Consider the following 27,349-nt stretch of genomic DNA (forward strand, 5'->3'; position numbering starts at 1 on the left):
CGTAGAAAAAGAGCTGGAGGGACTCATTAGCATAACTCATTAGCATAACTGATTTGCATATGCCACACCCCCTGGCATCACCTATCATGGCTGTTTTGGACCCAATCCTGGCCATTCAGGGCCGAAATTGGGCCCAAAACGGCAAAAAGGGGCTGAAAATGGCAGAAAAGGGGCCCAAAATGGTCAGGATCAGCCCACTGCTGAGCGGGAGAGTGATCCACCACCCATCAGGGGCCCAATCCTGGCCGTTTCGGCCCCAATCCAGGCCGAAACGGGCCCACATGGTCAAGAGTCAGGTGGGCGGGGCCACCTGACATGTGACCTCTTTGGGGAACTACCAGAACTGTGTTCCTGCACGTTCCTCCTCAAAACGAGCCCTGTTTGTAGGTACCCCTCAGAAGGTTTTGAAGGCAAGAGATGGGCAGATGGGGCATGCCATTGCCTCTGCATAGCAATCCTGGCCTTCTTTAGTGGTTTCCCAGCCAAACACTAACAAAGGCCAACCCTGCTTAGCTTCCAAGCTCCGATGAGCTCAACCAGTCCAGGCTATTCAGGCTGCCAAGAAGAATGTACTGTCGAGTTGCAACAGACTCACAAAAATTCCATCCACAGAGCATTCCAGGCAACAGACAAGCGGAGATGGTTTGCATTGCCTTCCTCTACATAGTAAAGAGCCCAGTAGCCCCTTTAAGGTTAACCAACTTTATTGTGGCATAAGCTTTTGAGAACCACAGCTCTCTTCGTCAGATGCATCTGACAAAGAGAGCTGCGGTTCTCAAAAGCTTATGCTACAATAAAGTTGGTTAATCTTAAAGGGGCTACTGGACTCTTTACTATTTTGCAACTATTTACTAACACGGCTAACTCCTCTCAATCTTCCTCCACATAGCAACCCTGGTCTTACTTGGTGGCCTCCCATCCAAGTACTAACTGTGGCCAAGCCTGCTTCATTCTCAAGTGCTGATGAGTTCAGGCCAAACTGGGATAACGTAGTACATTTCTACCCTGCTCTTCCTCCACAGAGCTCAGAGCAACTGACATGGTTCTTCCTTCCTTATTTTACCTTCACCACACCCCTGTGAGGTGGGCTGAACTGAGAGAGAGACAGTGTGCTGTTATAGCAGGATAAGCTTGTGTATTAGCCTTAGAGAATGCTATATAAAGGGGGTTTGCACCTTTAAGAACACAGGCTCATGGGAATTGTAGTCAGATACTCCCTTCTGACTCCCTTCCTCCTGGGATAAAAGAGAAACATGAAACTTATTGCATCTCTTCCTGCCCTGGTGTGAATTTATTGCCTCTTTTCCTGTCCTTCTGTTCTGTAATTACTTATCCTCAACGAGGGATAGAGGAATTCAGCACTTTTCTTTACCACAATCTTCAGATATGAACTCCAATCAGAAATAAAAATAAATCCTGAATCATGATCTCAACAGAGAGACTGGCCCTAGGAGCTAAAACAAGTGACGAATTACACGAGGACGTGCATGTGAAGGGAGTCACAATGTTAGCCAGGAAGCCCAGTTTTAAGGGGCAGATCAGAAGGCTCTGCCAATTTCCCCACTCTACAGAGCCAGCAAAGATCCCTCCTCAGAGGGTTTGTTAATTTCCTCTTTGCCTCCCCAAGGCTCTGTCAGTTTCACCTCCCCTTCTAGGAGGTGAAATAAACAAACCCCCTGAGGAGCCATCTTTGCTGGCTCTGTAGAGAGGGGAAATTGGCAGAGCCTTCCGATCCATCTTTTAAAACTCAGCTTCCCAACTAACATTGCAGCTCTGTTCGCGTGCATGTCCTCATGTAATTCGTCTCTTGTAGTTTAGCTCTAGGTCATCCAGCCAGCCTCCATGACAGAGTGAGGACAGGAACCCAGATCGATAAGGCCCCAGTTCAACACTCTAGCCACTACAGCCGTTCGACATCAGGACACACAAAGGGGAGAACCCAGGTTTGAATTCTCCCACCTCACCCTACATATAGAACTTGCTTTTCAGGGAAAGGGATTCCACTTCCTTTCCCCTCTGACATGCTCTTAAGAAAAAAGTTTTCTCTGCCCATAAAGGGGCCTTCAAATATTTATTCGGCACATTTTGAAATCCCACCTTCCTTCCCAGGTGCTCAGGGTGACATAAATAATAGTTATTTTCCTCTTCCATTTTATCCTCACAACAGCCCTAAGAAGTGGAGTTAGGCTGAGAAAGGGCCCTCAGGTCACCTAGCAAGTTTCACAGCAAGCGGGGATTTGAACTCTGGGTCTCCCCAGCCTCACTCATCTCTCACACCACTACAGCCACTCTCCAGCTCTTCACTTTCACATCTTCCCTGCAGCCTGAAATGGTACGGTCCAGGAAGGCCTGTGCCATTTGATTCTGCTGCACTTGCCTCAAAAATTTAAGAGTAGCTAGTGAGGCTCATGTTTCGGCGGTCTTGTTCGCCATCCCTGAAGGCAGGATTGCTTGATGGCAAAACACAAATGCAAAGAGTTCCACACTGAGGAAGTAACTCTAATCACTTGTCAGGCATCTGTTTTATACCAAACTATTACATTAAACATGCAAAATGAAATGTAATTATACATGCTATCCATGGACTAAAAGCATCTCTAAAAGTAAAATACACACAAGAAGCTGGCAGAAGCAGCAGGAACAGGCCACAGGTTACAGTGGTGTATAGCACTGCTGGGCAACCCTGCTGTCCCTGAGCATCACAGCGACTGGGACTACACAGCAAGGGCCCAGTCCTGAAGGCCCCTTCCAAATTCACACATGCTGCTCATGTTTTGGATGGACTTCAGACCACCTCCCTCTGGGAGTCTACTTGAAGTTTAGGGTAAGGAGAGATTCAAAGAATCTCTCTATACAAGACATCTCCGTGTGTGTTCGTCAAGTGTAGGGAGATGCAATGTTAGCCGAGAAGTGTAGTTTAAAAGGATAGAGCCAGTGGAGATCACTCCTCAAAGGGTTTGTTAATTTAATCTTCGTCTACCCAAAGATGATGTCAATTTCACCTCTCCAGTCTAAAACTGTGTGGGATCGCAACCAGAGGGCAGCGAAGAATGGAGATGGGCTGGAGCTGCCTTCCAGAGCCGGGCTTGGACCTGAAGAGGAAATAATGGGCTGAAGTTTCCCTTCTGGCATTTCATAGCCCCTTCACACAGCTCCAGTGTATAGCAAAGCCTTTGCCCTGCTGCCGGCTCTGTCTTTTTAAACTATCCTTCCCAGCTAACACTGCATCTCCCAAAACATGTTCTTCATGTGTCAGATGTCTAGTGTAGAGACACTCTCAAAAGTGACTTTAGATGAACAGCTCCCAGACACATTCAAGATTATAGAACCCCCAAAGCAGCATATTTTAAGAGCCCTTCAATGAATCAGCATTCTTGAGGCTCTAGGGCAGAGATCAGCAACCCTTTTTGGCGTGAGTGCCTAAAAATCCTGTAACATCTTCCTACAAGGATATCAGTGGGCCCAGCAAGCAAGAGCAGGCAAGAGATTAGGACTGGACTCAGACAGATACTATGCAAGTAGAACTCCCAGCATTTCTACCAGCCCCTCAGGGGTTTGCCTCAGTCTCTTGGGTGAAAAACTGGCCCTGCATTCCAAGAAAAATGGTTTGGCATGATCTTATTCAGCATGTATGTCAGGGGTTACATACTCCTGCAGCAGTAACCTCAACTACCCACTAAGCGCCCTCCCCAAGGGACATACAATAACAAAGCAAACAACGCCTATTATAATACCCATCTCCCACGAGAACCAACAGAACAGAACATTCAAGATGCAAAACACATTGTTCAGAGCACCTGAGCACTGGCTCACAGCTGCCACTCTTACTCAAAATTCCCGGAATGGACCGATCTCCTGGAAGCAATACAGGCAATCCATCAGTGGCTGGCAGTGGTCATTAAAGGGCTCCAGAAAGCTCAAACCGACTTGCAGCAATCTGTTCTGCTTGTTCCTTCATTCTTCCCCCAATTCCAAGGTAGACTCCCATCCAGGCCTGGGGCACCCAACCTTTTGTGAGCCAGCAGGCACCTCTGGAAATCTGGCACAGGGTGGTGGGTGCAACCACAAAGCGGCTGGCACAGGAGGTGGAGCAGACCACAAAATGTCACGGAGTGCTTATGCGTATCTCTGATTGTAGCTCTTCAGTATTTCTGCAGAAGCTCTGTTTAACCGGATGCTTTTGAAATTGAACGTACTGCTTAAAAATATTTTCTTGCATATACACAAGTATTCGCATCAGTCTAGCTAAGAAACACTCATCTGCCATATCTGTCAGATCTCCAACGACTAATCAGAAGTTCTACTGGGCAAAAGCCACCCACTATCTAAAAACATTTGGTGTGCTCCAGGAAAGCTGTCAGCAGACACCATGGTGCCCATGGGCACCACGTTGGGGATCCCTGATCTAGGTTGTACTCTGGAGGACTTCAAGTAGTCTTACACCAGCATGGGCCAGCATCCACCATTTCTTGGACCTCATTAAAAGACACTGGCCTCCAGGTTGAAGCCCTCCTGTTATCCGTCAGCTGATCTGTTCTTGGATCGTTTATTATTTAAATTTTTAAAACCCATTTGAGGCAGCTTCCGAGGCAGCTTCCAATGTTCAAAATGAAAACAGTTATTTAAAAAGTACAAAAAGCCTCAATCTACAACTCAGCATTTTTTTTAAAAAGTCTGTTATTTACAAAATTTATACCCCATCTTTCTGCCCTAAAATCTTTCTTCTTATAAAGCATCAGAAAGGATAGTTAAGAACACAAAAAGTCAATCAAATATCTTGGGAAACAACAGTTTATACAAGCAAGGCACCAGGCGATCAGCCATAAGAAGGATGTTTCATAATTAAGGCAGTGCCACTAAGAGTCCTTTTCTATAAAGGTAATTAGGCTATACTGTAAGAAATTGGTTTAATAAGGCATTTTATAAAAAGAATGGGACTCCAGACTATGCCACTGTGCACAGGACGTATTATTGGTTTGCTGTATTATTATCCTGCATTCACTACATTATTTTCTACTGATGTATTACCATTTTTCTGCATTTTGCATTCTGCATCATGCCTAATATTCTAGGCTTCTTCAGATTTCTGTAATACTGTAATACAGTGCATCCTATTGATTGCACTGACTTACACTGCACTTTAAGTCTCAGCGAGAAAGTCATACAAAAATAGTAAATAAATAAACTGGAGACGGAAGGACCCATGTTAAAATTATCCTGCATTTCCAAAGGGATCTAGTCCTCTGGTAGCCACAAGCTGATGTCACAGATGGGCCATGGCATGTGGTACAGAGAGCACTTTAGCCTCCCACTCGCTCACCCTGACAGTGTTACCACAACCAGAACCTGTCCAGGAGGAAGAAATCTCGGGCCTGCTGCAGAATTACAACAGATCTCCAGGCCACAGAGATCCGTTCCCCTTAGGGTTTCCAGCTCCAAGTTGGGAAATTCCTGGAAATCTGGGGGGTGAAACTCGGAGAAACCTGGAGAAAGTGGGGTTTGGAGAGGGAAAAGACCTTGGCATGGCATAATTCCATAGAGTCCACCCCCCAAAGTAGCCATTTTCTCCAGGGGAACTGATCTCTGTGGCCTGGAGACCAGTTGAAATTCCGGGAGATCTCCAGCCTCTACCTGGAGGTTGGCAACCCTAGTTCCCCTAGAGAAAATCACTGCTTTGGAGGCTGGACTCTATGACATTATAGCCTGCTGAAGTCCCTCCCCTCCACAAACCCCACCCTCTCCAGGCTCCACCCCCCCCAAAACCTCCAGGAATTTCCCAGTCTGGAGTTGCCAAACCTAACTACAAGTGACAGAAGGCGAAGCAACTTGCCTGCATTCAGCTAAGCAGAATGGAATCTTATCCAATGGGAACAGAAGCATTAAAATTAAATACAGTTTTAAACATCTTCAAAATGGTTTCCAGACAATCAGCCGATGATCTCGGTAAGTGCCTGCATACGATTAAGATAACTAGCGGAGAACAAGAGATTCAGCAGAAAGGATTGGGGAGGGGGAGGCTTAAATGAGAAGGACACATTAATTGCAGCAATTTTCCAGAACCCAATGCAAAAGCAGGCTGGATTCACGTGGATAGATCTCCATGAGCAGCTGATTCGCTTGCGCAAGTGCAACCGAAACAGGTGATTGGTTTCCGGCCTTGTTAAACATACCTGTGGAAAACCGTCTCTCTCACAAGCAGCAATAGCCTTCCTACCACCTCCTTTGCACTGGCTTGAAAAAAGAGTCTCCAAAATGGCAATTGGGGGTGGTGGTGGTGGTACTAAATCCAGCCAGAATGAGAGTGACAAAAAGAAGGTGCAGTTCTCATAGGAAAAAGCAACAGGAACAGTAGCAAACCCGATTCAGAAGAAAACAAACCAAGACCTCGATATTTCTGAGCAACTTTCCCCCAGACAGCCAAAGCATCCCTTTCTGCCTGAGCCAGAGAAGGTTATTTTTAGAAGTGAATGAATACCATTTCTGCATAAATTACTGGCCTGGATGTGATTTTTCAATGAAAGGAGGTAATCTCAGGACTCATCCAGAGATGCAACAGGCAGCTTCCTCCGGTGTGGGTCATTGTGCTACATTTTTATATCTTTTGAGTGGCTGACAGCACAATCTTTTGTACAGTTACTCCCAGTCTAAGGTCACCGAAATCAACTGGCTGAGACTGGAATAATTTTGCATAGAACTGCACCGTAAATGAGCCGGGGCAGGATTACACCTCCCCCCAGCAAAGGCTCATTGGAAGGAGGCTAAACCAGAGCAGTAGATCACACAGAGATACAGTGGCTAGCCTCAACGATTCTGGGCTTCCACTAGCCTTTTGTCTTGAAAATATATTTATTTGCCCATGGCACACTTGGTGGAAAGTGCTGTCAAGTCACAGGTGGCTCTTGGCAAGCCCTCAAGGGTTTTTCAAGGCAAGAGGCATTCAGAGGCGGTTTACCGTTGCCTGGCTCTGTGTAGCAACCCTGGACTTCTTTGGTGGCCTCATGTTCAAGTAGCAATCTGGGCTGAAGCTGCTTAATCCAAGATCTGGGAAGACCGAGCTAGCCCGGGCCTTCCACACTTAGCTACTCTTTAACAGCACATGGTTCGAGACCAACTGGCCTAAAGCAAAGTATAAACAGCTCCCAAGTGACTTGAACTGCCTTACAACGGCAAGCAGCTGACTTTCAAGGTTCTTCTAACTACTGAAAGAAGACAAATGGAGCTGGCCTGCATTTGGAAACTACACAATCCTATCCTTTACTACAAGGGGACCTTGATTCCAGACGGATTAAATCAAGTAACAATGGCAATATTCACAAATACAAACAACGCCCGTTGTGTGAAAAAATCAATGGACTCTAGAAAACTGATTCAGCAGGCTCCCTCCCAGCGGCATGCAGGTGCTTCACAGCGGCCTGGAGGCCAGAGCAGGAGGGCGCTGAGAGGAGTGTTTAGGCTGTCAATTTGGCGGTCCCCCTCCCAGCAGCAAGCAGGCGCTTCGCAGTGGCCTCAGAGCCAGAGTCGTTGGCAATGCACCTGGGTGAAGATAAAGCATGAGTTGTCGCCAATACGGCTTGCCTTTTATATAGTAGGATGATCTAAAGCAGTGATTCTTAAGAAGGCAGGGGAAGACACCCACTCAGGGAGTGATTTACAAACTGGGTGGGGGGGGGGAGATTCAGAACTTTGGAAGGCATTTAGGATTTGGCCAGTCCGTCTCCTCAGTTGCCATGGCTTCTAATCACGAGTGGAGGCGAGTTGTCCTGTTCTGCTCACCCTACCCCAAGGATAAAGTCCCAGATTTCTCCTTCCCCTCGGGCCCTTCAAAAAGCAACACTGAGCAAACAGGAATCAGACCTAACATTAAGAAGTTTATTTCTTGCTTCATTTATACTCCATCTTTCTCCCCAATGGAGACCCAAAATGGTTTACATCACTCACCTCTCCTCTCCTCCATTTTATTCTGACAACAACCCTGTTAGGTAGGTTAGTCTGAGAGTGTGTGACTGGCCCAAGGTCACCCAGCAAGCTTCCACGGCAGAGCGGGGATTCAAACCTGGGTCTCCCACTCTAACCACTACACCACACTGGCTGAGTTGACATCTGGTCGTTAGAACAAGAGTTTCATTGAACGGATGTTAGAGATCCAAGTATCAGATGCATATAGGTAAAGATAAAAGTAAAGGTAGTCCCCTGTGCAAGCACCGAGTCATTGCTGACCCATGGGGGAATGTCGCATCATGATGTTTTCTTGGCAGACTTCTGTTACAGGGTGGTTTGCCATTGCCTTCCCCAGTCATCTACACTTTACCCCCAGGAAACTGGGTACTCATTTTACCGACCTTGGAAGGATGGAAGGCTGAGTCAACCTTGAGCCGACTACTTGAACCTGGCTTCCGCCAGGATCGAACTCAGGTCGTGAGCAGAGCTTGGGCTGCAGTACTGCAGCTTACCACTCTGCGCCACGGGGCTCTTAACACACCTGTATAAATAAAGATGCCGTGGCCAGAGTCCTAATTTTTTGGCTTGGGAGGAATTTGCTGATACTGTTGCTTGGGACAAAGGATACTGGATTAAAAGTGAAGAACTACTGATCTAATATATTAAATTGCATTCTAGTGGTAAATCCAATTGTTGAGCGGGGAAGGAGAGGACTTGTGAAGCCAGGGAGCAGCAAAGATAACTCCTTTTCCATTATCCTTTACGTATACAGGATCGGCTCCCCCTTCCCTCCTCTGACCCACATCGCCACACCACAGCCTGCACCCAATTGCTTTCTGACCTCAATGCAAACATACAAATACACACACACCGTGACGCAAGGCACTGCAATCCAATTTGGCTTCCATTAACTTTCCACCCCAAGCACCCACTAAAATTAATCTCCATCATTTGGATACAACAATGACCACATTATTCCACTGGTCTTGGCCACTTAAGGTATCTGTGTGCTCTGCCTGGCATTAGAGAGTCATTGATCTGATTTTGGGTATTTTCAATAGGATGTTTCTATTTTTTGGTTCCCAGCATGCCAAGGTGCAATCTGATACCACCGGCCAGCCACACCCTGTGTCCGCTGAAGCACAGACAAAGAGGCCTTAACACTGTGGTTGGAAATATGTGCCCCTACCCAATTTTGTTTAACATCCGTCCTGATGAAAAGTTCTGGAGAACTCCAAAGCCGGCATGCTGTTTCACATCCTTGCGGTCTTAGTCTTTATCAGGGGTCATTTTGTAGAAAAAGAGCTGGAGGAACTCATTAGCATAACTCATTAGCATATGCCATGCCCCTTGCCATTACCAGAAGTGTGTCATTAGCATACCTGATTTGCATATGCCACACCCCCTGGCATCACCTATCCTGGCTGTTTTGGAACCAATTCTGGCCATTCAAGGCCAAAATTGGGCCCAAAATGGCAAAAGGGGGCTGAAAATGGCCAAAAAGGGGCTCAAAATGGTCAGGATTGGGCCGCTGCTGAGCAGGAGAGTGATCCACCACCCGTCAGAGGTCCAATCCAGGCCGTTTCGGCCCCAATCCAGGCTGAAACGGGCCCAAAATGGCTGAAAGTCAGGTGGGCGGGGCCACCTGTCATGTGACCTCCTTGGGGAACTGCCAGAACTGCGTTCCCGTGCGTTCCCCCTCAAAATGAGCCCTGGTCTTCATAAAAAGTATTACATGAGTTTCATGTCTGGATTTTGCTTTGGACCAACATGGCTACCCGCAACCTCTTTCTAAGTGTCACCCTGGCTCCGTCATACCCCACCAAGTTTGCCTTCCCTGTGCCATTCCACAATAGCCTTTAAATCTGACTGGCAATAATTTCCGCAGGGATACCATCTATGCACCCACTGCCATTCCTGGGGGCTGGCTTCCTCTCCACTCCCCCCCAGGGGGGTCACCAAGGCCAGAGCTTGCATCACCTCCAGAAGCAGCACCTTTTAACTCAAACTGGATATGTGTGGCCCATCCAAATACATAAATTCTATACTATGTACTACCAATTTAGGATTTGCATCACCCCAGATAAGCTGTCCAAAGAGCTGCTTTTTGTTGGGGAAAGAGTTAAACTATCTGTGTTACTTACTTAATTAATAAACTTACTTTGTATGTAACCATTAGGGCTTTGAGAAAGGATTCCCGCCATAGAAGGGGGAGTCTCTAAGCATAATGAAGTAGAATTAGGATTTCCTATTGGGCAACTTGTTTATTGGGGGGGGCAATTAAGTGATGCTATGTACTGAAGTTTTATTGCTCTTTGTTCAGTTGCTGTTTCTCTCTCTTTCAGTTACCTTTCTAGCAAAATGTAGTCCATTAGCAATTTATTATTTTCTTCCAAAGTAACCCAATTTTTTTTTATCCTCTTAGTAAAATATTCTTACAGAGCTACACCAGAGTGTGTGTCTATTCTCATTACTTCCAATGCGCATAATCACTGCATAATCTCTGCCGGTTTCTTACTCTTTTGAGGCCATTCAAGAAACCCTGCCCCATATATAGATAGATGTTAGATGGATTCAGTCAGGCACAAGGACTCCTCGTGAAACCCCCTATGCTCGTAAATGAGGACTACTTCCCTGCTTTAACCCTGGGGTAGCAGCCCTTCCTCTGCGCTATGAGCAGACTGTAGGTACCAGCAGATCTCTCTTACTCTTTGTGAATCACCTCTGGCTCCAGCCTCCCAGAGAACATGCTGTATGTCAACAGCCCCGGAAACAAAATTAAGCTAATTGCCTCCTCTGCATCTCACAGAGGACTTGTACAAGATGAGACCTTCATATCAAGGCCTGAAAAATCTGCTTCCCATCATTCCCTCTGTTTAAATTTTGTAACCTCCAGCCTGATGAAGAGTTCTGGTTAGCTTCAAAGCTTGCACAATGTTTTGTGTCCATTTGGTTGGTCCTGATAAAAGATATTTCATTCTTGGTTTTAGATTTTGCATAAGCCAACATAGAGGTTTTTTTCCCACTTTGAGGAACAGTGAATGAAAAATTCAGCCATGCCCTTTAGTAATAAGTATTCTCCAACCATCCCCCTAAAAGTGCAGATTACATCAAAGTAGGCAATCTGGGCATACATGCCAACAAAGGGACACCAGACCATTTTGCTTGCCCCCTCCCAGGGCCAGATCTCCACACAAACAACAGAAGAACTGGTAGCATTGCTGGGACCAGCTAGAAGGGAGAAGGCAACAAGCATTGCCTGTGCCTGACATCATCTCCCACACCTGTACAGGTAAATCACTAATACACTGGAACTGCTCCTAGGCCGAGGCTCACTCCAAGTGCATCTAACCAACTAAAATCTCTCCACCCATTTTGTTTCTGGGCATACCAAAATCAACACAAGTAGATTTCTCTGGCACTTGGGCCTAAAAGGTTGCCTAAGGGTTAAGGGTTGCACGCTTAAAGAAAAGGAGAGCAACACCTGTACAATTACCAAGAGGTAAACAGTGCAACTACCTCTACTCCTCAGCGTGGTGCAGCAGTTAGAGCATCGCTCTAGGATTGGGGAGACCCAGGTTTGAATCCCTGTTCTGCCATTCAAGTTTCCTGGGAGACGTGGGGACACTCACACTCTCTCAGCCTAACCTACCTCACAAGACCGTTGTGTGGGGGAAATGGAGGAGAGAATGATATAATCTGTTTTGGGTCCCCAGAGGGGAGAAAGGCAGGGTATAATTATTTAATTATCCACACATTAGGGCTCTTTTTCTGGGAAAAGAGGTGGTGGAACTCAGGACCGTACAATGACGTCACTTTGGGTCAGCTGGAACAAGGGGGGAGTTTTTTAAAGTTTAAATCGCCCTCGGCAAAAATGGTCACATGGCCAGTGGCCACGCCCCCTGATCTCTAGTCAGAGGGGAATTTAGATTGCCCTCCACGCTGCACGGAGGGCTATCTAAACTCCCCTCTGTCTGGAGATCAGGGGGCGGGGCCACCAGCCATGTGACCATTTTTAAGAGGTGCCAGAACGCCCTTCCACTGCATTCCCACTGAAAAACAGCCCGGCCCGTGCTACTTACAAACACACAAAATTAACAGTTCCTGTGATATTTATTACAAAACAAATACGAAAAAATAAATGAATCATTATACCTTTTTACAGAAACCTGACCTAATATTGCTAAATGTTAACGACCCACTGAACAGTTGCTCTCTTTGGCTTCCATCCTGGAACGCCAGGATCAGCCTACAGTTCCATTAAAAAAAAAAAGAAATTAAGAACTGAAATAGAACAAAAGTAACCGTAAGTACTCTCCCCCCAAAGTTTATTTTAAGGGGAGACGCCTGCAGTTCTACAGGTGTCCGACAGGAGGAGCTGTTGTGGGGCGTGGGGGCAGCAGAGGATCGTGAGGGCAGCAGCAGGTTTAAAAATCACTGAATCAAAGGGTTTGTTTGAGTTGGGGGGGGGTCAGATCCATCCTTTGGGCTTTCAAAAGAGCAGCATCCAATTTAACATCTGATTGTTTTGATGCGCAACCTGTATTCTAGACAAGAGGCTACTGTTAGGACAGAATATGGGGAAACAGAAGGGTTTTCCAACTGGCAAAGATGTCAGACAAGGATGCATATTATCTCCCTACCTGTTCAACCTCTATGCAGCTCATAAAGAAAGATGGATTAGATCTAGAAGAAGCTGGAATAAAAACTGGTGGAAGGAAAATAATTTGAAATATGCAGACGACACCACGTTACTGGCAGAAAATAGTGAAGACTTGAAACAACTAATGATGAAGGTTAAAGGAGAAAGCACCAAAGCAGGATTACAGCTGAACATCAAGAAGACAAAAGTAATGACCACTGAGGAGTTACACAGTTTTAAAGTTGACAATGAGAACATCGAAATTGTCCAAGTTTTTCTATTCCTTGGCTCAATCATCAACCAACAGGGAGACTACAAGGAAGAAATCAGGAGGAGATTGAGACTTGGAAGAGCAGCTGTGAGGAAGCTAGAAAAGGTCCTTAAAGATAAAGATGTCTCTCTGGGAACCAAGATCAAGATAATCCAACTATGGTATTCCCCATTACTATGTATGGATGTGAAAGTTGGACAGTGAAGAAAGCTGACCGGAAGAAAATGGATCCATTCGAAATGTGGTGCTGGAGGAGAGTTCTGCAGATACCACGGACAGCCAGAAAGACAAGTAAGTGGGTAGTAGATCAAATCAAGCCTGAATTCTCCCTAGAAGCGAAAATGACAAAACTGAGGCTATCGTACGTTGGTCACATCATGAGAAGAAAAGATTCTCTGGAAAGCGGGAAAGCAGAAGGCAGTAGGAGAAGAGGAAGACCTAAAACGAAATGCCTTGGCTCAATAAAAGAAGCCACATCCTCCAGTTTACAAGATTTGAGCCAGTCTGTTAACGACAGGACGTTTTGGAGGTCTCTCATTCACAGGGTCGCCATATGTGACTTGACGGCACAGAACACACACACACACATCCACACTCTTAACACAAAAGCAACGGGGCACACTGCGGTTATTGAGAAGATACACTCTGCACCTCCTCAGAGGCACTCCTCTTGACTTCCATTCACACGCTTTTTTCGCCTGCTCCAGAAGTAGAGCGGTCACTGAAAGCAGCAGGCGGAGGAGAGGGGCCTCGGCGGAAGTGTCTGGTGTAGGAAAAACCGTTCACACACCAGCCTGTTCCTTAGAGGTTTTCTAACCCTCAGGCACGTCACGTGTGAACCACCTGCATTTTCAAACACGTGCATCAGGCTCGGCTCAGGTCCCCGCCAAGTTCATTTTCGCCGTCTAGCCCGCCTCTGACCCTGCGTAACGTGTGAACGCAAGTCTCGGGTCCCGCGCTCACATCCCAAGCGCGCGGCTCCGCGCCCCGGGCGCCCAGCGGCAAGGCGAGGGCGACGGGGGAGCGCCAGCAGCAGCGCGCCCGGAGCAAACCCAGCGCTGCCGCGGCCGCCTACTTACAGCTCGGCGCTCCGGACGGGTCCCGCAAAGGCTTCTCAGCAAGCCGCCGCCGCCGCCGCCGCCTGGAGCATTCCCGCGGGCAGGAGGGCCAGGCAGGGGCCCGCGACGGCTCAGCAGCGCCCGGGCGGAGAGCTCATCGCCGCGGCCGCCGCCCGCTCAGCCCCGCGCCCGCCTCCTCTTCCGCCAGCCAGGGCTCCCCGCAGAGGCGCAGCCGCCGCCCGCCGGGCCCTCCGCCTTCCCACTGGGCGGGCGCCCCAGCGCCGCCTGGGCTCCGCAGCGCGCCTGGAACGGAGACGGGCTCAGGCGAGGCGCTTCCCGGCCGGCGCCCCCTGGCCGTTTGCCGCCGCGCGTCTCGCAGCCACGCCAGCGAGGCCCCAACCCAGGGGGCGGAACTGCTGGGAAGGCGCCCGGCGAGTCGACGCCCAGCCCAGCGCGGCGCAGCGCCGCGGCCCCCAGGCGCAGACGGGCGGCTCTTCGCGGCTGGAGGGCGCGCACGGCCCTCGGGGAGAGGCGTTTGGCTCCCTTCCGAGCCGACACGCCGCCGATCGGGCCCAGGTGCGGCGCAGGCAGACGCGGGAGCGGGCCGTGCGGGGGTCACTCGCTGGCTGCACGGGCAGAGGAGCGGGGCGCAGGCTTCCCGCGGGGAGGCCAAAGTCCTGCGGGATCGCCGCGGGACCTGCTGCGCGCCTCGGATCTGGCTGCGCGCCTGTGCGGGGCAGACTTACTTGGGGGGGAGTTCCTTTGAGAAAGCGCGGTGGGGCTTGCTTCGGAGTAAACGTGTTGAGGACTACAGTACACACATGCAAAGATGATGACAGCAATGGACGGAATAAAGGCGGGGTGGGGGGAGTTTATACACCAAGCTTTGATCACCCCCCCCCAAGCTTGCCCCATAACTATTCCCCAGCTCAACTTTTTATCATACCTATCAGAAGAAGTGCTCTGTAACCCAACAAAACTCATTCTGAAATAAATATTGTTGGTCTTTAGTGTCCCTACTTTTTTGTTTTCCTAGGACAAAGTAACAATGATTAGAATCACTCACTCAGAGTTCCATGAGAACATCTAGACGGACCCCTCAAGAAGGTGTCCTTTTAGCTCAGTACTAGATCAATCTAGAAATAACAGGGTGTAAACCCAGGAGAATACTTTTTAGGAAACTAGGTAGCATCCAAACTGCAGTAGGGAAGGGATTAAGAGAAACATCCCAGAGAAATATAGTGTACCAAAGCCAAAAAAAAAAGATGTCATTATGAAAAGGTTTATTATTAAAGGGGGGAGGAGGGAATGAAGGGAAAGGTTAGGCGGATTCCGGAGGGACCAAAAACAAATACAGGGAAGAGCACACAATATCACAGCACACAGACTTTCAAAGAAAAGCAATAAAGTCAGCCTAAGTTAGCAAAATTACACATTACCTAGGCTGCAGCAGCTTCCTAAGAGCATGTGTTCTTTGCAGTACCTCAGAAGTCTTTCATCCCACCCACCATCCTGTAGTCACCACCAGATTTCATGCCGTTCCAATGGAGACCAGGAGCAGTTCTAAACTCCACAAATATTTGTCAGTAACGGAATTTCACCAGTGAAAAAAACAGCCGTGTAGCCTTCAAGTACAGAGTCACTTGGGTTGTGATGGGAAGGAAGCAAACCAAAGTCCAGCCCTGGAATGCGTGAAATGGCAGTAACGGTAGAGGCTTCCCCTCCCTTACCCCCATTGATTGTTTTGCATGACAAGCTGGACTCTTCACAGGAATTCAGGCTTATGGAACTTGAGGAATCTATTCATGCATTTTTCAGATGCAGAGATTCAGACATCCTGGAGCCACTTTCAACCTGCTGTGCACAATACTTTAATGAGCAAGCCTAAAAATGTAATTTATGTGACAAAGACACGTGTATCACAGAAGCATACAGGAATCCGGGAGGCTGGGTTGGCTGAAGCTTCCTTGCAAGCAAAGAGGGTTTGTTGTTGCTACTGTGTGAAACACACACTGGCTCTTCGGAGCTTCAGAGCAGGTACTTTAATCACATCAAAACGATCCCTCTCCTTCCCTGGATTGCTCAACAGCTGCAGAGGGATTCTGGTAACAACCGTGTTTAATCACCTAATCAGACTAGCAACTACAGACAACTGCCTGCCCACACACTGAAAATGCACCGTGAATCCACAGGTTATGAGTAAATGGTATGAGGTTAATATATTGTAAGAATGTGCCCTCATGTGGTGAAAAGTGAGATGTACCGTGCAGGAGTCTGATAGGGCATATCCAATGCTTGAACCTTGAAGAGACGAACTAAACAGAAACCTAGCAGCACCTTAAAGATAAATGGAATTTATTCCAGAAGTTTTCATGAATCCAAGCTTCACTTCACTAGATGCATTTAATGAACTGAGCCTTAGAGTCCACCTTATTTATTTAGTAGAGTCCAATAGCACCTTTAAGACTAACCAACTTTATTGTAGCATAAGCTGTCCAGAACCAGAGTTCTGTCAGATGACGAAGAGAGCTGTGGTTCTCGAAAGTTTATGCTACAGTAAAGTTGGTTAGTCTTAAAGGTGCTACTGGACTCTTTTCTGTTTTGCTACTACAGACTAATATGGCTGGATCTTATTTATTTAGATATTTATACCCAGGGCTTTTTTCCAGGGAGTATGCACTGGTGTAGAGTACTTGCATCTCTTTACAGAGTACTGACTTGATGCACAGAATTTTGCATGCTTCAAATATGTTTTTTAACAGTGTATGTGTATATTGCATAAGCTGCCCTGGGCATTGTGAAAAGGAGGCATATAAATATTTTAAATAAATAAATAGAGAAATACTATGACTGGAGGATTGCCTCAAACCAGAGCTGCTATTCTTACAAGGATTTGCTAACGTGAAATTACTCTCTGCGCCTTTTCAATTGTATCTCAGTGTATGCGTGACTGGTAGAAATTTTATTTATTTATTTACATCATTTATAGTCCGCCTTTCTCACTGACACTCAAGGCGGATTATACAGTATGAGGTTAATACAAGTAAGTACATTTCAATACAATACCATAAGGTAAACATAAAAATCAGTGTGGTATAGCGGTTAGAGCATTAGACTAGGCAGTTGGGTTCAACCAAGGTTCAAATCCCTACTGCGTCATAAAACTCAAAGGGTGATGTTGGGCCGGATACTCTCTCTCAGCCTAACTTACCTCACAGGGTGGTTGTGAGGACAAAATGGAGGGAGAATGATTTATACTGCTCTGATCTCCTTGGAGAAAAGGGCAGGATAACAGCACTACCTCAAAATTTGTCCTTTTATTTTCCTTTTCAAATGGGAAATAAAAAAATTCCAGTAAATCCAATGTTTTTATCCAATACAAAATTCTGTGTACCCTGTATTTATCTGAAAGGAAGATAACCCTGAACATAAGACAAAAGATTTGGAATATTAAACATAACCGAAACTTGTATGAGAAATTAAGATACTCCCTCTTTTTCTTGAAGGCTTATGTGGGAGAAAAAAAAACCTGAGTCTTCCTTTCAAATAAATACTAAGGGTAGCATTTTGCAAACCAAAATTGTACTACATCCTAAACTACGGGGTCAAACATAGTGGAAAGTGAGTGTTGATGAGACAGAAAAACCTGGCTGCTGTCATTTTCATGAGTACCTCAGGAATAAATGGCTGCTGTCATTTTCATGAGTACCTCAGGAATAAAGTACCTCAGGAATTAAGTACCTCAGGAATAAATTTCACAATGAAATTTCATAAGCACTCTGATAGTCCTGAATTCTCTAGGGTGATGGTTGTTGTGGGTTTTCCGGGCTGTATGGCCGTGGTCTTAGCATTGTAGTTCCTGACGTTTCGCCAGCAGCTGTGGCTGGCATCTTCAGAGCTGTAGCACCAAAAGACAGAGATCTTTCAATGTCAGTGTCACTGAGAGATCTCTGTCTTTCGTGCTACACCTCTGAAGATGCCAGCCACAGCTGCTGGTGAAACGTCAAGAACTACAATGCCAAGACCACGGCAATGCAGCCCAGAAAACCCACAACAACCATTGTTCTCCGGCCATGAAAGCCTTCGACAATACATCTCTAGGGTGACTTGCAGAAGTCTAAACTAGATGGGAATTCAGGAGATCTGTGAATCAATCTCTTGCATATTTTAAAAAGTGTACAAAGCAGCCAGGGAGGAAAAGAATTAACCCGTCCCACCCATTGTTTTCCCGATTTTAGTTCTCTCCTCTACAGGAACTGCTGTTAAATTCACTTGGTATGCAGAAACTCCCAGGCTGATTCCTCAGTATCTCCAATTAAAAAGACCAGGCAGTAAGGGATGTGAAAGATCTCTGCCTGAGGGCCAAGCTACACATGACGAATGACACTTGAACGGCAAGTGGATTGAGTGGAGGGCAAGTGAACAGGGAGAAATACACTTGCTGTTCAAGTGTCATTCGTCATGTGTAGCTTGGCCCTGAGACCCTGAAGAGCTGCTGCCAGTCAGAGTAGACAATATGACTCCGATGGACCAACAGTCTGATTCAGCATCACCGAAAACACATAGTAAATTAAAAAAACAAATCATGAAAATACGTTATGAAATAAGAGCAGACCCCGAGAGCCAGAATAAAATCATAAAATAACTTTCAAAGCACTATTTACATTTATTTATTTTTATTTATTATTTATTATATTAGATTTTTAGTCTTCCCTCCCCACTGAGCGGGCTCAGGGTGGAGCACAACATTTTAATTTAAATAAAAACATATAAAAGCAGATAAAGCATTACAAAAAAATTTAAAACACTACATACAATAAAAACTTCTTCTCAGATGGCGATGGAAGAGTTACTTCATTTCAGGCATGACCCATATATCCATATCTATAGATATATATAGGGTGGTGGACAGATCTTTTCAAGTCAAGTCAAGTATGGCCGGCGGGGGCCCAGCCTAGCCTCCGCCATATGCCTGGCGGAACGTCTCTGTCTTACAGGCCCATCGGAAGGATAATAAATCCTTCCCAATGTCCCATCTATAGTTGCCCTGATCCTTGAATTTGAACCCAGGACTTTCTGCAAGTGAAGCAGATGAGCTCAGTCACTGGACTACAACCCTTTCTATGCTGCCCTAGCATGAAAGTTCAGGATAGACTGAAATCTTGCAGAGAAAAACATGTTTAGTCTTGTGCACAAATTTATACAAGTGCAGACCCTCACCCCCAAATCCAGCTTCCTGAGAATCCCAGAGTTCATTAAAAATAATACGTATACCCTTATAACTCTGAAGATCAGCTGGGAAATGTTTGAGCCTCTCCTAGCAATATCTTACACGCCGAGGGAGGGGGGGGGGTCACCAAGTATTTCCAGCGTTGGAGGGGGAGAACTAGTACAGACCTTCCAAAGGCCGTTTGCCTCTCCCTGGGACTAGAAAAAGCAAAATAAGTTATGCAAAATAAGTTAATCCCTGCAAATCTGCAAGCTTTACGCAGCTTTGAAGAATTTTGTCTTTTCTTGGCACAGAATTTGGGTTACACAGATGATGAATTTTGATAAACTCAGTTCTGGCGGAACCCTGTTGTCTCATGGTGTAGATGTTTAAAAAAGTGGGCTTTCTGCACCCTCTTCCCATCGAGCAAAAGCCCAGATCCTGCCTCTTCTATATGAGAATTCTGCCTTGTCCTAGCCGGCTGCTTGTTCTTGGCTGTGCTGATGGCATGAACAGGACTTGTGCTTCTGTGCTTTGAACTACCCTTTTGTTCACAGGCTGTCTTCCTTTGCAATTGGCAGTAATATCATCACCAACGGTGTGGCTGAATGCAACCTTGTTTACTCCCTTTTTAAGCTGAGAAATGCAGCCGAGGCTCTTCCTTGTTCAGATCCCGCTCTGCCTCCTTGGAAATCCTGTTGTGCCATAACCTACAAAGACAAAAGGAGCCGATTAGAGACCTTCCCCCAGTCTGCTCCCCTTTCTTCTTTCCAGTGGGATCCACTGCAGAAGAGCTGCATTTTTTCTAAAATGGGGGGCTGGGAAAGAGGTTTGGGGCACAGTTTCTCCAGGGCAGGCGTGACAACTGCATACAATCAGAATAATGTTTATTTCACAAGGTCAAAGGCCATCACAATTAAACCAATAAAACACATAAGTAAAATATGAAGGCAACTACATAAGTGACCAGAGACTCACTAAAGTGTGGCTACAAGGACATTAATTTGGGCCACTGACCTGTATGGGACACAGGTATTCTGTGGTCACACTTGAAACTACTGCACATGTGTTGTGCTCTGGACTCCTCTGCAGTCACTTATAAGACCAATTAGAGAGACACTGGCCATTTCCTCACATCTCCCCCTCCCACAAAATAGCACAAAACTTACGGAATGACGCACCTTCATGGCACAATATTCCATCATGACTTTGCTTCATGGCGTGTTTTCTGACGTCATCGCGCCACGAAGCAAAGTCATGTCAGGAAATTGCACCATGAAGGCGCAATGTCCCGTACGTTTTGCACTATTTTTCAGGAGGGGGAAGAAGACGTGTGGAAATGGCCACTGATTGATTCTGCACATGCAGTGGAATGAAACAACAAGAACGGACTGCTCTGCTTCCAGCAACAAGTAGGAGATACCACTTTTGAATGTTCCTTCATGTAAAACCCTCCTGCGTGTAGAAAACTAGCAAAACACAGAGAAAGGTTCCAACCTAGTCCTTTCCCTGCTGTGGTATTTTCTGCTCACAAGGAGGCATGTTCCTTGTGAAGCATTAGGGAAACATTCAGGAATGCAATCTATCTCTAGTTGGAAGTAGTGCACTACCCCCGCCCCTGTTCTGCTGCCAGCTGCCACTGCAGTAGTCAATGGGAGTAAAAAAAAAAAACCTTTCCCATCAATGCAATGGTGTTATGTCACTTCCAGGGAAAACACAGAAATTTTACCATAGAGTTTCTGGTGATGCCTAGAGCAGCATGATGTCACTTCCAGTTTTCCTCCAGAAGTGACCTTCACCGTTGCACTGACAGTCCCTGCCCCCCTGGATTCCAGTTAGCTATCAGTTGCTGGCGGGCACCCCTACTTGGTTCCCTCATCCATTTTGCTCCCGTAACAACCCCACAAGGTACGCAGACTGTATGGTAACTCAGTTCCCATAGCTGGCGCACAAGACTTCAAAGTTTTCTTTGCATTCTACATTACAAGGGAAAAAAAGTTCAGTGAAGCAGGGTAAACAACATGCAGTGTGCTCACACAAGTTAATTAATTCAGCCTTGACCAGAAAGGCATACCCAGCCAGAGTTTGCCAGCAAGAAATAAATATGCTCCCCTAACGGTGAGAAGCAGCTACTTCGTTCATGGGGAACTCACCGTACAGACTGGATTCTTCGACACCGAGCAAGCTCTTCAGCTAGCCTTCTGACCCCGCAGTCTGTGATTTTGTTATAGTCCAGACTTTTTAAACAGAAGACAAAAGCTGTCAATCACATCTATTTATCAGAAGAACAGGGTTTAAACAATATAACAAAGCAGCCCCAGCTCCTTTTCTGCCTCATCCTAACAACATGAAACACAGATACTGCAAATGGGTCACTGAGCAGGCAATAATGGGGGAAGTGCCACATTTTCTGTTTGCCCCCTCCCTTAAGGTTCAACACTGACCTGTGTGACCCATGCAGTGTCCCTTTTCCCTCCTCCAAACACACACCCACTCGCTGCTTTGGGGACACATCTGTTTAAAGCAAGGGTCATTTCGTAGAAAAAGAGCTGGAGGAACTCATTAGCATAAATAATCAGCATAACTCATTAGCATATGTCACACCCCTTGACATCGCCTGAAGTGTCATTAGCATAATTGATTTGTATATGCCACACCCCCTGACATCACCTATCCTGACTGTTTTGGATCCAATCCTGGCCATTCGGGGCTGAAATTGGGGCCTGAATGGTCAGGATCGGGCTGCTGCTGAGTGGGAGAGTATCCACCACCCATCAGAGGCCCGATCCTGGCCATTTCGGCCCCAGTCCAGGCCGAAACGGGCCCAAAATGGTCGAGAGTCAGATGGGCGGGGCCACCTGACATGTGACCTCTTTGGGGAACTGCCGGAACTGTGTTCCTGCACGTTCCCCCTCAAAATGAGCCCTGGTTTAAAGTATCTCCACAAAGTACAACCAATGGCTTCTTAACAAACAGGGAATGGCTGGCTGGATACAGAAGACAGTGTGCTACCATAGCCTGTTTCAGATATTACAGTTGCACATACCAATTTTCCAATGACATGTCTCAGGACCAGCACACCTGAACCACCTGTGATACTTCCAATATGGACAGTCGCCATGTTGTATGAACACGGGCAACATGTATATTTAACATGCAGCCTTGCTAAAGTGTGAACACAAACACAGCAGTCAGTTTGCCTGTATCAGGGCTGTATGAACATGGTAAATCTATATATGGCACCTGATCACGTAGCACAGAGACTGCACGTGTCAGGAAGATCTATGCATGGTTGGTATGCGCAACCGTAACATACGAAAAGAGCAAGGAAACACTTAAGCAAGGAACTCGTCATCCGTATTGTATGGTCATCACAGTGTGGCCAGCTTCACTCCATCTCTGCTACCCCACATTTCCAGTTGGTCACAGAGCAGGCATTATTAAGCCAATCTCACTACACAGCCAGAAACCTCAGGGGGTGGATTCTCTCCAACTGGCTGCAGTTGTCCCATGGCAGGGTTTGTAGAGTCAGCTTTTGACACTGATCCAAGCAGCCCCTCCAGGCAGTAGTCATTTTAGAAGTGCCAATGAATCCATAACCAAGATTCAGGTCCAGTTGCACCTTAGAGACCAACTAGAGACCATCTGATGAAGGGAGCTGTCTGGGGTCTGAGGCTCAGGCCCCAGACTCACCAAGAGAAGAGGACAGGGGAAGGCTGGGAGACAGTGGCGTGGCTGCCCCAATGGACACCCAGGTCCAGAACCCACCAGCACCAGAGGGAGGGAAAGAAGCTCCCAAGCCTCAGAGGGTCAGATGGGGCAAGTGGAAACCAGCTAGCCCTACCCTCCGGTGGGAGGCTATGAGCCCAGACAAGGAGAGCAAGGACAGCCAGGAAGGAACTCGAACAGAGGGAGAGGGCACAGGAAGCAGCAACAGCCAGCCAGCAGCAAGCCATCCAGCAACCTTACCAGCAGGGAAGGAAAGGCAGACAGGGCAACCAAGGGCTGTGTCCCAACCTGCAGGCAAGCTAGAAAGGGTTAGCCAGGACCAGGTGAGGCTAGGAGCAAAGCAGCCACAGGTGGGGCTGCCTGAGGCCATCAACAGAGAAAGCCCAGCAGCCAGCAAAGGAGGCGCAGGTGTGGCTGCCCAGACCAGACAGCAAAGCAACAACAGGTATGGCTGCCTAGGAGAGCCATGGCCATGGCTAGAGGGCTGGGGGTGTGGTTAGCAGGTGCAGCCGGGAATGAGTAAAGGTATATAAGGGAAGTTCTCCCACAAGGTGGGGTGGTGAGTTAGGAGCAGGAAGTGGGTTGTGTAGGAGTGAGAAAGTGAGAGAAAGGTTGGAAGGAGGAAGAACTGGAGGGAGGGAGGGAGGAGAGAAGGAAGAACTAGCAAGGAGGAGGCAAAGAGGGTGGAAGCTGTGGAAGGCTGGAAGTAGGAGGGTGCCGCAAGGACCCTGACAGGTTGAGCAGGCCTGCAAGTGGTAGAGAGGGAGCAAGGGTGATGTATGCCTCTCCTCCTTCCACAGAGTGGGGTCCTGTGCAGTCCCTGTCCATGGCCAAGGGCCGCAGTTCAGGCATACCAACGCCATGTGCAGCTATGCCCCGGCCAAAGCCTTACAGGAGCTTTGACTCCTGAAAGCTCATACCCCAGAAATCTAGTTGGTCTCTAAGGTGCTACTGGACCTGAATCTTGCTTCTACTATAGACCAACATCCCCTACCCACCTGAAACTATCTTAATGAATCCATGAGGTGCACCCAAGACTCCCTTGCAACATCGGAGGGGATTTCTGAAGTTCCACCAGAATGTTATATTCCACCATTCTCTTTGGCATTCTGAGGTTTCTGGGTGGAAAGGCCAGTTGGGGGCACACCCTGTATTGAAGCACTGTGGTTGCTGAGAGCAGCAGAAAAGTCCTGGCTACCATGGCATCCAGGGCTGCATCCACACATCCATGGATTCTGTGCTACTGTTACATTATAGCAATCATTTGCAAATGGATAGTCTTGTCCATACAGGAAAGAGGAGAAGTGAATGATTCCAGCTACAGTGCAATATCCAGCGAGGTGTGGATGCGGCCAACCTGTTCCTTCTTTAATGCAGGACTTTTGTGCTTGCAATGACTTCTACTCACTCCAGTACTCTTAGTCTCTCCATCCCCGGAAGAATCTGGGCCAGTTCCAGGACGCTGTCATCACCAAGTGCATTCCATGACAGGCTAAAGAGGGAAACAACCATCAAGAACAGTGAATCAGTTCATCGGACAGTCTAGCGGCACCCAATGCTGGCGCCTTGTTGAAGCGATGCAAATCTGGGTCTTGTGCTGCTCAGAGCCTGGATATACTCTTGGTATGCCACTTGGAAGTGCCATGATGGAAGAAAAGGCAGGAAATAAATGCAAAAAATAAACTGCCTGTGCATCCCTAACGTAACTGATCAAGGAAATACGAATGGGGCCATAGGGAGAGAACTGCTGCATAGGGAAATGGGATCAAGGACGTAGGGTGTAAAGGAGCAGAAGGAAGCCGCTACAACAGCAGATCCCAAATTGTTTGCCAGAGAGTACGTTGGTACATTGTATCAGAAATGCTACTGTGCAGTAGGAAATTAACTTATAAAATGTTCCGGCCCTTGTAAGCTTAAATCAACGACCTACTAAGATGCATACTCCATCTTTGACAATTCAATTCTCTGACCGGACCTCCTTCCAGCAGTGCTGCTGAGGACTGGTAATTATCTGTCACAGAGGATGCCCATCACATCTCTGCGTGAGTTACTGCTCTGTGCCTGCTTCTTTTGCATCAGCACACTCGGAGCAGTGATTCGTGCAGAAATACAATGGATGGGGTTGTCTGCAGGCAAGTAATTCTTACTCTCACTCACAAGGGAAGCCTTCAGATGAATCAGGCATGCCCTCATAGTTTAATTCAGGAAAACAAGTATGAGCACCAGGCATTTGCAACCTACATATTCAGGATGCTGATTCCCAGGTTGGTCAGTCCAGACGGGGTACAGCGACCGTCAACCCCGAATGGCAACAGTAACTCTAACTTCTGAAGCGCTACCTATGCTGCTGGGAGGGACACCTGGAAGTGAACCTGTATTTCTGTAGCTGCAAAGGCACTTAAGGGGCCATTGACAGAGCTTCATGGTGCATTGAATCAGCATTCTGCTCAAGGCAATGAAATCGTCTGAGTAATGGGACAAGTTTAAAAGAGGCTTGTGTGTTTGCATGGAAGGGAGAGATAGAGAGACCACTCAGAAGTCTGAACTGGGCATTCTGCACACAAGAATGAGCTTGTGTGGCTTTTCCCACTGCTGCTGCCGTTGTCAACACAGTGCAGCCACAACAGGGCTTCCACATGTCAGGGTTTCTCCACAGCCTCCTTGCTCCAATCCCTTGTGGTGATTGCTTTTTTAAAAAAATTGACAAAAGCATTTTAACATTATAACAGTGATAATTCTATGACACAATCAAAATGTATGCAGATCCAGAGAAGGAGCACATGAAGGGATGAGCCAGTGCTTGGCTTTCATGGCCCTTTCTTACATGCCCAGGGTAATGCCGATTACCATTTTGGAGTCCGGAAGGAATTTTCCTCCAGGTCAGTTTAGCTGAGGATTCTGGGGGGGTTTGGCTTCCTCCGGGCATAGAGCAGGGGTTACTGGGGGAAGCGTGGAGGGAGATAGCTGTGAATTCCCTGCATTGTGCATGGGGTTGGGCTAAATGACCCTTGGGATCCCTTCCAGCTCTGTTTCTATGAATATCAGGTTCTGAGCATTCTCAGCTTCTTTTTTAAGTGAATCTCTAGGTAGCCCCTCTTGACACAGAAAAAAAAAGGGGAAAGGCACATTTACACAACAAAAGGGGGCTAGAGACATCCTTTTTAAAAAATGAAAGGTGGGAATTCAAGAGAACTTGACAGATGGTTATTACGCTATCACGATATATCAATGGCTGATTTCTGAAAAAAAAACCCCAAAAAAATGGGGGTGGGATGGAATGGAATGGCCACCGTGAGGGCTGAGGTAAGGAAAATGGGGCTGATACGGGTGGGATCGGGAAGATTCAGACTTTCCTGTCTACATGGGTAACACTTTGAATTTGCCGTAGTCATTCCCAAAGCAGGCTGGGGAAAGACTGCAGGAAATGTAGGGAAAACCTGGGCGGTGCACCAGATGACCACAAAGGTGTGGGGGGAGTGAGACCTCACCCACTTCCCAACTTCCCACCACAGCATCCAAATTGGGGCAAACAACCCCATGTGTAAGGGACCCATGTATGAGGGCGTTGATGTTACGGCAGAATCTAATGCTAAGTCATAAGATACAGGTGCCCAAATTCTCTGCTTTCTACTCACACAATCTCTTCAAGCACAGCACAGCGGCTAACCCCAAAGGCAAGGGGCTTGGAAACCGAGTCATCAATTCCGCACATTTTCAGTCTGAAAAAAACATACATTGTACAATCTAAGTCAGCTTGACATGTCAGCTGTTGTATCTGAAGGACTATCCCTCCCCATGTGTAGCCGTACGTCAGTTGGGGCCTTTTGGTTGTCACATTTTTGTTGTTCCCCCCACTCACTGTGTACTACAGCCAGGGCATTTTTTCAGCTGGAATGTGGGGGAACGGAGTTCCGGAACCTCTTGAAAATGGTCACATGGCTGGTGGCCCCGCCCCTGATCTCCAGACAGAGGGGAGTTGACTGGGAATCTAAACTGCCCTCTGTCTGGAGATCAGGGGGTGGGGCCACCAGCCATGTGACCGTTTTCTCTGAGGGCAACCCACTGAGTTCCACCAACCTCTTTTCCCAGAAAAAAAGCCCTGACTGCAGCCTGTTCTTTCTCTTGTGTGGTTCTCACCTTATGGAGCAGGTTCCTTGAGAAGGTGGGAGGGAAGACATTGACTGTTTCCACATGACTTACCGGCTGACGAAACGTTCTGCAAAACACCTGGAAGATAGCATCTTCACACCAGGAAGACACTTTCATCCAGGAGTTTTGTGCAAAGTAGCGTCTTCCTGGTGTAATTTCGCACAAGAAGACGCTATCTTCCGGGTGTTTTGCGGAACGTTTCATCATCCAGTTAAGTTGTGTGGAAATGGCCACTGTCTTTCAGCATTTTTATAAGGCACTGCAAGGCCATTTTGCTTGTGAGAACTTTTCATGAGGCTTTGTTGTGTGTTGTGTGTTTTTAAATCTTGAAACTGTAAGCTGTCTTCAGCCAC

At 47.2% G+C, this 27,349-nt stretch overlaps 2 protein-coding genes across 2 annotated transcripts in view; both read right to left on the reverse strand.

Moving 5' to 3' along the window:
* Positions 1-14,251, reverse strand: part of CPNE2 (copine 2) — a 148,691-nt gene extending 134,440 nt beyond the window's left edge. Inside the window, exon 1 of the mRNA XM_055000585.1 lies at positions 13,931-14,251. The gene's annotated coding sequence lies outside the window, so the exon portion shown is untranslated. The remainder of the gene's footprint in view (positions 1-13,930) is intronic.
* A 4,375-nt stretch (positions 14,252-18,626) lies between these two features.
* Positions 18,627-27,349, reverse strand: part of NLRC5 (NLR family CARD domain containing 5) — a 91,616-nt gene continuing 82,893 nt past the window's right edge. The window contains exons 45-48 of the mRNA XM_055000827.1: positions 26,483-26,566; positions 24,256-24,339; positions 21,272-21,355; positions 18,627-19,828 (exon numbers count right to left, since the gene is read on the reverse strand). Of these exons, the coding sequence (XP_054856802.1) occupies positions 19,750-19,828; positions 21,272-21,355; positions 24,256-24,339; positions 26,483-26,566 (331 nt within the window). The 3' untranslated portion in view covers positions 18,627-19,749. The remainder of the gene's footprint in view (positions 19,829-21,271; positions 21,356-24,255; positions 24,340-26,482; positions 26,567-27,349) is intronic.

Source organism: Eublepharis macularius, chromosome 16 (genome assembly GCF_028583425.1).
Source record: "Eublepharis macularius isolate TG4126 chromosome 16, MPM_Emac_v1.0, whole genome shotgun sequence".
Lineage (NCBI taxonomy): Eukaryota > Metazoa > Chordata > Lepidosauria > Squamata > Eublepharidae > Eublepharis > Eublepharis macularius.